This window comes from Mobula hypostoma, chromosome 6 (assembly GCF_963921235.1).
Source record: "Mobula hypostoma chromosome 6, sMobHyp1.1, whole genome shotgun sequence".
Classification (NCBI taxonomy): domain Eukaryota; kingdom Metazoa; phylum Chordata; class Chondrichthyes; order Myliobatiformes; family Myliobatidae; genus Mobula; species Mobula hypostoma.
In genome coordinates, this window is record NC_086102.1 from 137,855,955 (window position 1) to 137,871,975 (window position 16,021).

General features: G+C 37.9%; 1 protein-coding gene across 2 annotated transcripts in view; it reads left to right on the top strand.

Annotated features, from left to right (window-relative positions):
* Positions 1-16,021, top strand: part of vps8 (VPS8 subunit of CORVET complex) — a 682,661-nt gene that overhangs the window by 364,837 nt on the left and 301,803 nt on the right. For both annotated transcript variants that reach the window (XM_063051804.1, XM_063051802.1), the window contains one exon: positions 5,559-5,639. In XM_063051804.1, the coding sequence (XP_062907874.1) occupies positions 5,559-5,639 (81 nt within the window). The remainder of the gene's footprint in view (positions 1-5,558; positions 5,640-16,021) is intronic.

A 16,021-nucleotide genomic window follows, 5' to 3' on the forward strand; every position in this document is an offset into this window, starting at 1 on the left:
TCTCTCTTATTTTTGTCTTTACACATATTAATCTTCTGTTTAATCACCTGCTCGCAGCACCAACTGTTGAGTGAGGTCAGGTTTGCAGATTCGTTGAGAGGGTAACGAAGACACTCATTAGCGGGAAGTAAGTTACCCATTATTTACAGGACAACACAGACACTAAACATTCAGTAAGCCATTCAAGTTTCACTCAGTTACAAGTACTTATCTAAGTGTGTGTGTCCGGGCCATGTGTTACTGCAGCACACTTCCACTGTTTCCAAGGACTGTCCATGGTCACCAAGAGAGCATGTGCTTTCAGCGCGTTAGATTTAATCTCCTGTAGCACCATGACATCATCAGCTAAACAGCAGCTAGTGGGAGGTGTTGCAATGCTCCGTAAATGAGCCAGTCCCTAACTAGCACAGGGGAGTGGCTTTCAGTGAGCAGGTAAGATGGACATTTACTGCAACAAGGCAGAAGAAATTAGTTCTGTGTTGAATTACTAGTTCAGTACAACATTATGGGCTGAAGTATCTGGTCCTGCACTATACTGTTCTGTATTCTATTTACCAAGTCTGCATATTCCAATATGCTTTAATCTTCTGCACCTACCTACCATAAGAGATCTTGTTGAGAGTTTTACTGAAATTCAATGAGACAACATCGACAGCCCTGCCCTCATCAGTCATCTTCATCACCTCCTCAAAAAAATCAATCAAGTTTGTATGTCATGACTAACTCTGTAGAAAGCCATGCTGACCTCTCCTTGATAAATCTGTGCTTTTCCACATGTGAGTAGATCCTATCCCCAACAATCTTTTCCAGTAATTTCCCTACCACTGATCTATGTCTCACCAGCCCATAATTTCCTAGTTTGTCTCTAGTATCTTTCTTAAACAGAGGAATAACTTTGGCTATTCTCCAGTTCTCTGTGATTTCAAATGTTGCAAAGAGAATGCAAAGATCTCTGTCAAGCAATCAGCATTTATTGTGGTTATCTATTATAAACTCTTTTTTGGGGAAAATGTCTTTGACAAGTGCTAAAATGGAAATATTGCATTCTTTCTCTAACAGAAAATTCCTTTTCCTTGTGTGGCTAGATGAATGTAAGATGTGAGTCAGGTTTATCTCCGACGCTTAGCATCCAGATAAATATCCAATAGTTCCATTAATTATCAGAGAATGTATACAATATACAACCTGAAATTCTTGGTTTTCACATATATCCTGAAAACAGAAGTGCCCCAATGAATGAGTGACAATAAAAATGTTAGAACTCTGAAAGCAGCAGCAAAGCATCGACCCTTCCCTTCCCCGCTTTCTTCAGCAAATAGCATCAGAATCCTCCAGCCACCAAGCAAGCAATAGCAAAGTCCCCAAGAAAGACGGTGATGTGCAGAACAATAAAAACAATGCAAAAATGTGTGCGAAATGTGCACAAAACAGTGTTTGTGGTGTTTCTGCAGTTATATAAACGAACTGAGCAAAATTGTTCAGAGTCATAACTGAAAAATAGTCACTTGGTAAACTATTAGACCTGATAATTGTTGGACTAGCCGTTAGCATGGAGCAATATATTTAAAATGAAAGTGGTGCAGATAAGAATGTAAATTAATAGCAGTGGAAGTGAATAAAATTAGCTTGACACAAGAAGCTATGAGGTTATTTATATGTTAACTATTTTTCATTTAAATTTGTGTCATTATATTGGATGTACCAATGGAATAGTAGAAACCTTATAATGAAAGTGCCCTAGGTGTATGAAGCTTGTGAATAAGAAAGGTGTTATATTGCTAATCTTATTTCAGGGAGTTTGGAGCTTGGAAAAGAATCCAGGAAAGATACTCTGTTGAGCATTAATGTTTAGCGGCTCAGCTGAAACGTAAAAAAAAATCTGCAGAAGTTGGAAATCCAAAATGAAAACAGAAAACACTGGAACATTCAGTATGTCAGGCAGCATCTGTGGACAGAGAAATCCGCAAAAATTTGAAATCAAAGACCCTTCATCAGTACTGGGAAAAGGAGAATAAAGTTTCATGTTAAGTTACCTACCATCCTCTCTGCAACTTAATTCTAGCTTTTTTTCTCTTTTTCATTTATGATAAGAATCTTCGACCTGAAAGGTGAACTCTTTCTCTTTCCACTGATGCTGCCTGACATCTCCCTCCCTCCCACACCCTACTAGTTTATTTATGCGTGGAATGTCACATGGCATGGGCTAATATTTACGTGGAAACAGAAACCCAATCACAGATTTGTAATACCATCCATGAATTCAGAATAATCAAATCCTGGCACCAGTTCATCAATTAGAGAGGTCATAGATACCATAGATACCATAGTTACAAGTTCATAAGCCACGCATCTCTGATTAATGGAACATCTCTTAATTGGTCAAAGCCTCTACTATGAACAGAGCTTATTAGAATGAGACAATCAAATAAAATTGCTTGGATAGCTGCAGCTCCAAGAATCTTATCAATGTTCAGAACAAAGCACTTATTTATTTGGCACTCAACTCACCATATTATGCAACACACACAAAATGCTAGAGGAACTCAGCAGTCAGAGAGCATCAATGGCAGGGAATAAATTACTTGCCATTTTGGGCTGGGACTGCTCATCAGTACTGGAAGAGAAGGGGGGGCAAAAGCCAGAATAAGAAATTGCCGGTGGGGGGCGGGGGGAGCATGTATTTAGTGTTGGAATGAGTATAAGCTGACAGGTGATAGCTGAAACCAGGTGGGGTGGTTGGGGGAGGGGGGATGAAGTAAGAAGTTGGGAGGCGTATGTGGAAGAGATAAAAGGCTGAAGAAGTAGAAATCTACTAGTCTCACCTATCACTGCCTACTTGTACTCGGCCCCTCCCCTTACCATTTTATTCTGGTTTCTGCCCCCTTCCTTGACTTGCTGAATTCCTCCAGCATTTTCTGTGTTGCTCAAGGTTTCCAACAAATGCAGAATCTCTTGTGTTCACTACCTTGAGCATTTATAACATTTTTTGCTGACACACCATGGTAGGAGTTTATCCCATTTCCAAAAGGCACTGCAGCAACATTTTATGATTCTTCACAAATAACCACTAAACCTCAAATCAAGGAAGACAGGTATGAAGATGTCTTTACCTCCAGCACTATTTTGACATGGAAATATTTTGTTACTGCTTTCTGTTATCCTTGATTTATAATCTGAACTCACATAATATCACCATGGGATATTGTCACTATATGAGCTTTAGTGATCCATAGAGGCACATAACCAGCAGCTCAGCAGTAGTTATAGTTAAAACCTAAATGCCAGCCTTGCTAGTTAGGGCCAAGTCCCCAAGAAAAAAACAGCCTTGAAATATTGAATTTTCTAGTTTCTTGATATCTTCCGAGTTAATGTTTGTGCTTTCTAAATGTAGAAGCGATGTAACATCAACTCTGTTCAATGCTGAAAAGTAAAATTTGACACATATTCTATATTAAAGCAAAGCAATAATATAATTATGCCTTATCATGTACCAGTGGATCACCTCCAGATCTTTTGTTGTCATTTTGCTGAAAAATTAAAGTCAGTAAATCTTTGTCTTGAAAGTTGCTGAGACTAAACAAAAGTTATTAATCTTCTTTAGCATGATTGTTAATATAGAACATAGAACATAGAATAGTACAGCACAGTACAGGCCCTTCGGCCCACAATGTTGTGCCGACCCTCAAACCCTGCCTCCCATATAACCCCCCACCTTAAATTCCTCCATATACCTGTCTGGTAGTCTCTTAAACTTCACGAGTGTATCTGCCTCCACCACTGACTCAGGCAGTGCATTCCACACACCAACCACTCTCTGAGTAAAAAACCTTCCTCTAATATCCCCCTTGAACTTCCCATCTCTTACCTTAAAGCCATGTCCTCTTGTATTGAGCAGTGTTGCCCTAGGGAAGAGATGCTGGTTATCCACTCTATCTATTCCTCTTATTATCTTGTACACCTCTATCATGTCTCCTCTCATCCTCCTTCTCTCCAAAGAGTAAAGCCCTAGCTCCCTTAATCTCTGATCATAATGCATACTCTCTAAACCAGGCAGCATCTTGGTAAATCTCCTCTGTACCCTTTCCAATGCTTCCACATCCTTCCTATAGTGAGGTGACCAGAACTGGACACAGTACTCATGGAAAATAATCTTATCATACTTATTGTTCCATAAAACATTATCAATTCTTAGTGTCAACAGCATTTCAGAATCTATTAGACCTTCAAATGTGAAGACATTTTCCATGAATTGTTTCTTCTTCAGGACTGTGTTTAAATCGACCTGTGAGGGTTTGGTCACATCTTAATATCATCTTGTGTTGCCTGGTGATCCATTTTATTTATGATGCTACCATGAGGTATTTTGAGATGTTTTACTGTGCTGTACAAATAAAAGTTACTGTGATTAAAGCTTTATTTTTATTTCCTCTGGTTAAGGTGATCTAAATGAAAACGAAGCAGAAAATAAATACACTGAGCCTGAATTATCAGATTTCATTTCTTATTGGCTCTGTGCTTGCAGAAAATATAACATTGATTCTATCAGAAGTGAAGACAGTGGTGACCAATGTTGCAGCATGTTAGTGCACCAATTTTTTCACACAGTATGATATAATTTCCAGATTTCAGCTATAGCATTGAGATAAATAGAAATTCTAATTCCAAATCATCGTCCATTCCCCTTCAGTGAGTTTGAGAAATTATATGCACAGGTCTCTGAGAAGATTAATTGAGATTCTCTCTCACTACCTTTGGAATTGTAATTGCCTGGCATCAATTCCAGGATATAGAATATTGACATGCTGCAATATCTGCACCTAAATCCTTCGATCATTTTGCCTGCATGGCAATTTATTTAGTTTGTATCCCGTTTAACTTGAACCCTATTGTGCACGGCCTTTGCACCTAACTCAGCTAAAAATTCAAAATCTCATCCATTCCCAGATTTGTTTATTTCTGCTTTTGTAGAATCAATGCCATTTTAGTGCCTTTGCTACAGAACCTCTAACGTGTGTTCATCAAAGCAAAGCTAAATTTCTAAAATGCTTTTTCACCTACTTCCTGAATATCTTACCTCATACTTTGCACCAATCTCTTATGGAATCTGGCTTTGCTGTTAACCATGTCCTCATAGACTCTATCTTCATGTTCAGACATTCGCAGTTGCTGCAATCATTTCTAGCTTTGTGCCACTGTAGTCAGACTTCAGTCCTGTATATTTTCTCCGTTTTTCCACTCTGCCTTCAGACAGTATACTTCAACTATTTGCCTGCTCTCACCTTCCTTATGCCCTTCACCTTTCCTTTCTGTGTAATCTTGAGTAGCATTCCTGAAAGCTATCTCCCCAACCTTCTCCCATTTCTATTCCGCACTCCCAACACCTTTGATAGGTTAATTCATTGGACTCTATAAAAATACAAATTAATCTTAGTCATGTGGCTGAGACACAAATGAAAATTAATTGTAATTTTTTTTTAACTAAAGTGACCTAATTGTTCTGCTGGATATACGAGCAGTGGACTTGTTTACTAACTTGCTGCATATCTGGTTACTTGCAGGATCCTATGTATGGGAAAGGAAAACTTGGAGAGATTCAAACTCTTATATTGGGAATGATAGACACATTCAATTATGAGCTGGTAAGTACAGCTACTACAATCTGTCCAGCTCTCTAATAAAAATGATAATTGTTGCTAGTTGGAGAGGCTTCATGTATTTTTTTAAAGCGAATTAAGTTGAAGGAATTATTTGAATCTATAGAACAGTTCATGGTGTTTTTAGTTGACATAGAGCTACTATACTAGTGAGGCTATTTTCACTCTCTAGAATCTCTATCTTCATTAGATATTAATGTTATCTAATAGCATCCGTGTTCACTACAGTAATTAATCCCTAAGAAAGATTTCTGAAGAAAGCAAAAATTTTTATGAAACCTTCATTTTAAATCTTGGGTGAAATGTTAGCCTTAAGACTGCACCTTCTGGCAAAAATAATTTCATTTTTAATGCACAGTTCATGGATCTGTGTTTTTTGCTTGCTGTTAACTCAATTATCTGTTTACAGGTAACTATCTTTCATAATTTATTTAGGAAGAAATGCTCATTGTGAATTCCTGAGATTTGGAGACACTGCATTAAAAACACAGTATTAGGTAGATATTGGTGTAAAATGCGAATCATGCATTGAAACCTTGCCACCTCAAATTTAGGAGGGTAATGGAAATACAGCTACATATAATTATTCCACTGTTTTCAAGCAAAATGGAGAAAGTTGGATTATTACCTCATCAATCATGTCCAAAAGTGTGGTACTGTATATAAGAGACTGATTTTAACACATTGTTTTTGTGTTAAGTTCCCTTTACTGCAGTTTGAAATATGATTCTCTTTTTAAAATGAGAATTTACTGTAACTTTGCTCATGTTCTTTACTTTGTAGGCAGTCTTTTTAAATAAGTTCTGTGGATTGCTTTGATATCTGTTTAAATAGATTGCACCAATTAAATTGATTTAGTTTGCTGCAGACTAATCATGCCCTGCCTCCAAGCCTTACCCCTCTTGAATTGACTCACAGTGTTTTAAAAATTAAAATGTCTGAAGAATTATATGTCAGTTAAGTTAAAATCAACAATTGAAATACCTTGATTCTGCTAATATATTAATTTCACTTGAATATGATTAGAGTTTAGTGGTAGGTTACTGCTGCCAACAGTCAACTTCATTGTTTCTAGACAAGAACCATTACGGCATTTTAGCAGTGTTAAAAATCAAGCTGAAATAACTATGTTTCCTATATCTTGATATGCCTTTATGTTGGAACAAGTTAGCAACAACACCCCAAAATCTACTTGGCCGAAGTGGTATAGTTTTCAATGCTCAAACAAAATGTAAAAACAAAATTTAATGCATGTACAAGTAGAAAATCTAGATTGGGCCTTAGGGTGGTTATTAAGAGATCTTGAATCATAAATCAGGTTGTTTTTTTTTCAAAATTGGCTTTGCTTGTGATATCTCATAATTTTGAAAAGTTTTTTTATAGATAATAATGCAAATTTCCATGGATGGCAAGTGAGCTATCATTTTCTGAAGAGCCACCTTTTATATAAATCCCTTCTATACTCCTTATTGAATTCTAGCAAAACTGACATATCACTCATATAGTCCTCTTAATTCTCTAATATCCTGTTGTTAGATAGTTCTGTACTGATTATGCTTGTCATAAAATAACATATTATCTCAGACTTTGCTGTTTTCATGAGGATTCAACATCTTATAATCACAACACGCTGGAGGAACTCAGCAGGTCGGGCAGCATCCGTGGAAATGATCAGTCAACGTTTCGGGCCGTAACCTTCGTCAGGACTGAAGAGGGAGGGGGCAGAGGCCCTTTAAGAAGGTGGGGGGAGGGTGGGAAGGAGAAGGCTGGTAGGTGCTAGGTGAAAAACCAGTAAGGGGAAAAATAAAGGGGTGGGGGAGGGGATAGGCAGGAAAGGTGAAGAAGGAATAGGGAAAAGCACAATGGGTAGTAAAAGGAGGCGGAACCATGAGGGAGGTGATAGGCAGCTGGGGGGGAGGGGGCAGAGTGAAAGTGGGATGGGGGGAAGGGAGAGGGAGGGGACTACCAGAAGTTGGAGAATTCAATGTTCATACCAAGGGGCTATAAAGACTATTTTCTAAATGGAGAGAAAATTAAAAACTCAGAGGTGCATTGGGATTTGGCAGTCTTGTGCAGGGTTCCTGACAGGTTAACTTGCAGGTTGAGTCGGTGGTAAAGAAGGTAAATGCAACGTTAGCATAAGTTTTGAGAGGTCTGCAGTATAAGATCAAGGATATAATGCTGAGGCTTTATAAGGCATTGGTCAGACTACATTTGGAGTATTGTGAACAGCTTGTTTAATTATTTAGAGATACAGTCGACCCTCCTTATCCATGGGTTCTACGTGTGCGGATTCAACCAACCACAGAACGGGATAACCCGGAAGTTCTCTCTCCAGCACTCGTTGTTTAAGACCATAAGACAAAGGAGCAGAAGTAGGCCATTCGGCCCATCGAGTCTGCTCCGCCTTTGAGCATTTTTTCTTGTCATTATTCCCTAAACAATACACTATAACAACTATTTACATAGGGTTTACATTGTATTCGGTATTATAAATAATCTAGAGATGATTTAAAGTATATGGGAGGATGTGATTAGGTTATATGCAAATACTACGCCGTTTTTACATACGGGACTTGAGCATCCGAATTTTCTGGTATCTGCAAGGGGTCCCGGAACCAATCCCCCATGGATAAGGAGGGCCAACTGTCCAGTGTGGAATAGGCCTGCACTGCCCAGCATCCCCAAATGGCCTTCAATTCAACGCTGACCTAATCACAGGGAAACTTACAATGACCAATTAACCTACTAACCAGTACATGTTTGGACTGTGGATGAAAAGCGGAGCATCCAGGGAAAACCCACACATTCCATGGAGAATGTACAAACTCCTTATAGTGTATGCCAGGAGTGAACTCTGAACACTGGCACCCTGAACTGTAATAGTGTTACACCAACTGCTATGCTACTGAGGGGCCCATTTTAAAAGATGTGTTGGAATTAGAGAGGGTCCAGAGAAGGTTTATGAGAATTATTCTGGGAATGAAAGGCTTAAAGTACAAGGAGCATTTGATGGCTCTAGGCCTGTACTTGATGAAGTTTAGAAGAATGAGAAGGGATCTCATTGAAACCTATCGAATATTGAAAGGCCTAGATAGAGTAGGTGTGGAGAGAGTATTTCCAGCACTGGGTGAGTCTAGGACCAGAGGGCACAGTCTCAGAATAGAGGGATGTGCATCTAGAACAGAGATGGGAAAGAATATCTTTAACCAGAGTGTAGTAAATCTGTGGAATTCATTACCATGGTCAGCTGTGGAGGCCAATGTGCCTTAGTTTTCTCAATCAGCATACTACGAAGACTCTTGTGGTAAACTTAACCAAAGTCTAGGTATACAACAGTAGAACGAGAAAGAAGTCTTTATCCTGTCACGTGACTGGCAACAATGAATTATCAATGGAATCACGTTTTTTATAAAAACAAACAAACATTTATTGAACTCTGCTGAACAATAAAGAAAAGTATTCCAACAACTAACTTAACCAGAAGTTAACTGCTGTATGCCAACTCTGGAACAGTTCTTCAAAGGGTAAATTTGAAAACAGTTCTTAAAATGGGAAATTCAAAAGTCCAAGTGATTTACACAGTCAATAAGGAGAGAATTCGCTGGAAATGGATTTCTTCGAAGACGTGACGTTACTGCTGATTCTCCAAAGGATTCACGACGAAGGAAATAAAACATCTTAAAGGAACTGAACTTTTTCTGGCGAGTGAAAACTGCACAAACTTCTCTGCTCTTGCAGGAGTTATCTCAGATACAGGTCACCATTTCTGAATGAATACTCAAGAAGGTCGATCCTTTATTAAACCGCCGAACGACTACAACTTTATTTGATCCTTCAGGCTCTCGTACTTCCATAAGGTCTTCACTCTCCAATACTACTGTAAAGGTAAATCAAAGATACACCAACAAAACTGGCAGCAATTGGCGAAACTGCCGGCACAGCGATTTTACCTTACAATAGGAAGTAGAACTCCACTTTAAAACGAAACTGCATCATGAGACGAATACACAGCATAACGGAGTAACTGATGAACTAAACTGAAAACTAACTGCGTCACAACAGGGTTACCGTTTATATACCTGTTGTAACATGCCATCACGTGACCTCACACTGGCGGGAAAATTACATCACCCCACCATCACAAGACCATTATATCATGCTCACAAGATACTCAATTACATCATGGTCATAAGACAGTCACAAAATACCCCCGAGGTATGTAGCACCTCTCTCCAAAAAAATTTTTGGTCTTTTATGAGCAAAATTTTAACAACTATCTATTTACAAAAAAAATGCAAATATATAAAATCTACAACATACACAATATACACAGTAATATCATACAGAACCATGCAAACTAACATACAGTAGGAGTGTTACAAATGTTAAAATACCACTCCATCAAAAAAAAATTTCATTGTACATTCAACATCTAGATAGACAGTCAGTGATCACATTATCTTTACCTTTAATATAAGTATTCAAAATATTATACTCCTGTAACATCGAACTACAATTCAGTAACCTTCTATTTTTGTTTTTCATCTTACTCAAAAACACTAACGGATTATGATCGGTATAAACTATGAGTGGTTTCTGAGTAGTATCAACATACACTTTAAAGTGTTCTGAAGCCAAAACAAGAGATAATAATTCCTTTTCTATAGTTGAATAATTTCTTTGGTGGGCATTAAATTTCTTAGTAAAGTAAGCTACCAGACGATCAAGCTCATCACTCTCATCCCTGTGAAGTAACACTGCTCCTTCAGCCTCATTGCTAGCATCTACCGCTAATGAAAATGGTTTTTCAAAGTCAGGTGACTTGAGCACAGGTTGATGACTTAGCATAGTTTTCAATTTATCAAATGCCTCCTGACAAGGCTCTGTCCAAAGAAACTTTTCACTTTTCTTCCAGAGATTAGTTAATGGAAGGGTACATTAGCAAAATCCTTACAAAATTTATGATAATATCCCACCATTCCCAAGAATCTTCTTAGAGTCTTTTTACCAGTTGGAATGGGTACCTCTAAAATTGCCTGAACTTCTGCCTGAACAGGAGCTAATTTTCCCTGACCCACAACATAACCAAGGTAGGTCACAGTGGCATGACCAAATTCACTTTTAGCTAAGTTAATAGTTAAGTTGGCTTTTGAAAGTCTCTCAAATAGTTTCTCCACCGCAGTAATGTATTCTTTCCGAGTATCATTTCTTGTAGCTAAATCATCAATATAGGCATCCGTGTCTTTTAACCCCTGAATTACAGAATTAATTATCCACTGGAAAGTACGTGGTGCATTCTTCATCCCAAATGGAAGAACGTTATATTCATATAACCCAGATGGGATTACAAGTGCAGAAATTTCTCTACCTCTATCAGTCAATGGAGCACACCAATAACCTTTTAACAAATCAATCTTTGTAAGGAACTTTGCTTTTCCAACTTTATCCACACAATCATCCAGTCTAGGGATTGGATACGCATCAGTTTTTGTCACAGTATTCACCTTTCTGTAACCCGTCCAAAACCTAATACTATGGTCTGGCTTAGGCACCATAACACACGGTGAACTCCAATTCGAATTAGGTCTAATAATATTATTCTCTAACATATACTTAATTTTTTGTTCAGCAAGTTCACATTTTTCCATGTTCATCCCATATGGATGTTGCTTTATGGGTTTTGCATCTCGAACATCTACATCATGTGAAGCTGCTGTGGTTCTTTTTGGAACATCTGGAAATAAATCCCTATATTTAAAAATCAACTGCTTCATCTGCTCTCTCTGCTCTGGCTGTAAATGAGCTAATTTCTCATCAATATTTTCCAGAATTGTTGAGTTTGGTAACGTGGCAGAAATAATGTTGGGTTTAAAATGAGTTTCAGATGAATCATCCATTAAGTTCCTAGTGGGATCAAACTCATTATTATTTTTATCATATTTATATGACAAAGCTGCGTTGGCTTTCTTCAATCTGGTGTTTTTATCACATAATCCACATCATTAACTTTAGATTTAATTACATAAGGACCATGAAATTTAGCTTGTAATGGGTTCGTTTGCACTGGGAAAAGAACCAACACCTTATCTCCAGGCTTAAATGACCTCATTCTAACGTCCCTATCATATCAAGTTTTCATTTTCTCCTGAACCGATTTTAAATTTTCCTTGGCTAAGCTACAAGCTTTATACAATCTTTCCTTAAATTTCAAACCATAATCCATCAAATTAGTATGTACCTCTTTATTAATCCATTGTTCTTTTAACAAGATCAAAGGTCTTCTAACTCTATGCCCAAACATAAGTTCAAAAGGACTAAATCCTAGAGATTCCTGCACTGACTCCCGTACTGCAAATAAAAGTAAGTGAACTCCCTCATCCCAATCCTTTTCATTTTCCACACAATACATCCTAATCATGGTTTTGAGGGTAGAATGGAACCTCTCTAAGGCTCCTTGTGGTTCTGGATGGTATGCAGATGAGGTAATCTGCTTTGCTACCAGATTATAAACTATCTGTTAGAATAATCCAAACATAAAATTACTACCTTGATAAGATTGTATTTCCTTAGGCAATCCAAAATAAGTAAAGAATTTTATGAGAGCCTTTGTCACAATTTTGGCTCTTATATTCCTAAGAGGTATTGCCTCTGGAAATCTTGATGCTGTGCACATGATGGTCAACAAATATTGATGTCCAGTTTTAGTTTTTGGCAATGAGCCTACACAATCTACAATAATTTTTGAAAACGACTCACCAAATGCTGGAATAGGTTGCAGTGGGGCCACTGGAGTAACTTGATTAGGTTTACCCACAATTTGACAAGTATGACATGTTCTGCCAAATGTCACCACACCTTTTCTTAAACTAGGCCAGTAAAAATGTTTAAAAACCTTGTTCATAGTTTTCTTTACAGCTTGATGGCCACCCAAAGGCACACTACGAGCCAAAGTTAAAATTTCATTCCTATAAACTTTAGGAACGTCTACCTGGTGGTTAACTTCCCATTCTTCACTGGCAGGAATTGTAGGTGATCTCCACTTCCTCATTAATGCTCCCTTCTCAAAATGATATCCTACTGGCACCTTTTCAATTTCATGATCTGGAAGAGCTTGTTCCTTTAATTTGACTATCTCAGGATCTCTATCCTGCTCTGGTATCAGCTCTTTCTGAAATAGAGACAAATCTTCATGGTCAGACTTACTACAATAATCTTGATTAAACAATGTAGGTAAGAAAGTTTCTGACACATCCTCAAAATTTGAATCCCGAGTTGAACGTTCATGGGTAGCAGGCACATCCTGCACAGACCCATCCACCTCAGAAATCTTTTTTGGCCATAGCTCGAGTTACAACAGAGGAGGAATCCCATGTTAGAATCCATCTTTGGTCCCTCAGAAATGGACTTAATTGTCAAATGCACATCAGGAAAAAATTGTCCATTTGCTAAGTCATTCCCAAACAGTAAAGGAACATCATTCACAGGTAAACTGGGTTGTAGTCCTACTTTAACAGGTCCTGTAACTAACCCTGACCTTACATTTACTTTATGCAAATATACAGGCATAAGGGCACTCCCAACACCTCGTATATAGTTTACCTCAGCAATGTCAGACTCATTACTAAACTTTAGAACACTGTCTAAAATAAGTGACTGAGAAGCTCTAGTATTGCTAAGAATTTTTATTGGCACCGGAGTGGATCCCTCTTTCAAGGATACAAATCCTTTGGTTATAAAATGTTCATATCTCCTCTTAACTTGGTCAGAATCTGTCAAAGCTTCATTTCAAATTTATCGAACCCTATGGATTTACAGGTATTTCAATATGTTGCACGCAAGCATCTTGGACTGCCTCCTTCTCCTTTTTCAATCGAAAACAGTTAGCTGTTACGTGACCAGGTTGCCTACAATAATTACAAATAGGACCAAGATGTCTTTCCTTCATTTCTCTCCCTTCATCCTTACCTTTCTCACTAACTTCAGTTTTAAATTCTGGTTTACTTTGACTACCTGGAGAAAATTTACTCTTAAGGATTAAAGCATATTCATCTGCTAATTTTGCAGACTCCTGCAATGGACAGTGTCCCTCTTAATTAAATATGTCCTTACTTCAACAGGGATGCTCCTTTTAAATTCCTCCAATAAAATCAACTCTTTTAATTTATTATACTCCCCATTCACATTTTTAGAGGAAACCCATCTCTCAAAACACAGCAGATTTATCATAGGCAAATTCCACGTAAGTTTTTTCCACGGATTTCTTCAAATTTGTCAATCTTTCTCTATAAGCTTCTGGAAGCAGTTCATACATTTTCAGTATATGCTGCTTCACAATATCATAATCAAGTGCTTGTTCAGCAGTTAACACAGTACAAATTTGTTGCGCTTTACCCTTAATTACACTTTGCAACATCACTGGCCATTAATGTTTCAGCCACTCTGAAATCAGAGCAACTGTCTCAAAATGTTGGAAATATTTATCCACTTCTGTTTCATTAAACGGAGGAGCTAATAGTACTTCTGTACTAGCAACAAACTGTTTCCTTGAACCTTGATTTTCCATCTTTAATTTCTCTATCTCTAGCTCAAACCTCCTCTATTTCTCTGCTTCTTGAGCTTTAAATTCCCTTAGTTTATTTGCCTCTCTTTCAGCCATCTTCACTTTAAATTGCTCAAAGTTTATTTTGATTCTATTTGTAACTGCAGCTCTAATTTACTTATTGGAAACCTTTCTAACACGTCTTCATCAAAATCTCCCGACTTTATACAGTGTTCCGCGATCGTTCTTTGAATTACTGGCTTATTTGTACCCTTCGAAATTCCTTTAAGTTCCAACCTTCCAGCAATCTCGGACACTTCACCCTTATTCACCTTCGCTAATACGGCCGGGTCAGGCGCATCCATAAACTCATCAATATTCATTGCTGACGAATACAACATAGACTAAGCATACAAAAGAAACGGGTATTTCCCTTTTCCAAATCAGATTGATAATTAAACAAGCACTTAAGCTCAAAATTGGAACGATTCTGATGAGCCCCCAAATTATGTCATGTGACCAGCAACAATGAATTACCAATGGAGTCAGGTTTTATAAAAAACAAACAAACATTTATGAAACTCTGCTCAACAATAAGGAAAAGTATTCCAATGACTAATTTAACCGGAAGTTAGCTGCTATATGCCAACTCTGGAACAGTTCTTAAAAGGGTAAGTTCGAAAACAGTTCTTAAAATAGGAAATTCGAAGGTCCAAGTGATTTACACAGTCAATAAGGAGAGAATTCTCTTGAAATGGATTTCTTCGAAGACGTGACGTTACTGTTGATTCTCCAAAGGATTCACGATGAAGGAAATAAAACAGCTTAAAGGAACTGACCTTTTTCTGGTGAGTGAACACTGCCCAGACTTCCCTGCTCTTGCAGGGGTTATCTCAGATACATGTTACCATTTCTGAACGAACACTCAATAAGGTTGATCCTTTATTAAACGGCCGAACGACTCCAATTTTATTCGATCCTTCAGGCTCTGGTACTTTCGTAAGGTCTTCGTTCTCCAATACTACTGTAAAGGTAAATCAAAGATACACCAACAAAACTGGCAGCAATTGGCAAAACTGTTGGCACACCGATTTTACCATACAGTAGAAAGTAGAACTCCACTTTAAAACGAAACTGCATCATAAGACGAATACGCAGCTTAACGGAGTAACTGATGAACTAAACTGAAAACTAACTGCGTCACAACAGGGTTTCCCTTTATATACCTGTTGTAACATGTCATCACGTGACCTCACATTGGCAGGAAAATTACATCACCCCACCATCACAAGACCATTACCTTATGCTCACAAGACACTCAATTACATCATGGTCATAAGACAGCCACAAGATACCCACGAGGTATGTAACAATCCAGAGGTTAGAGAATCTTCGGAATTCATTATCTAAGAACTATTTAGAGGCTTAATTACTGGATATAATCAAAACAGGGATCGAGGGATTAAAGAGATTCCAGAACATGAGGTTAGAGATGTTGCAGAGACATTCCACTGTCATTAATGGTTCGTCATGCTCTAACGGAGTCATGAGTAACTGAATGGCCCACTCTTACCCCTGTGCCTTTCGTATTTGTCTTCTTTAAATTTCTTGTACATTAATCCATGATACCATTGGTAGTACTGATTGCACATCCCTTGTGGTGTTCAAACCTCACATTGAGGACACTTGTCATCATTTGTTCTGAAACTAAAAAGGGTACATTCAGAACAAATCTGAAAGCCTAAAATGGTGCATCTATACATGTTGTGAATCAGCAGTAGCATAATTGCATTCCACCATAACTTGTAACTTCGTGTCTTGGCAT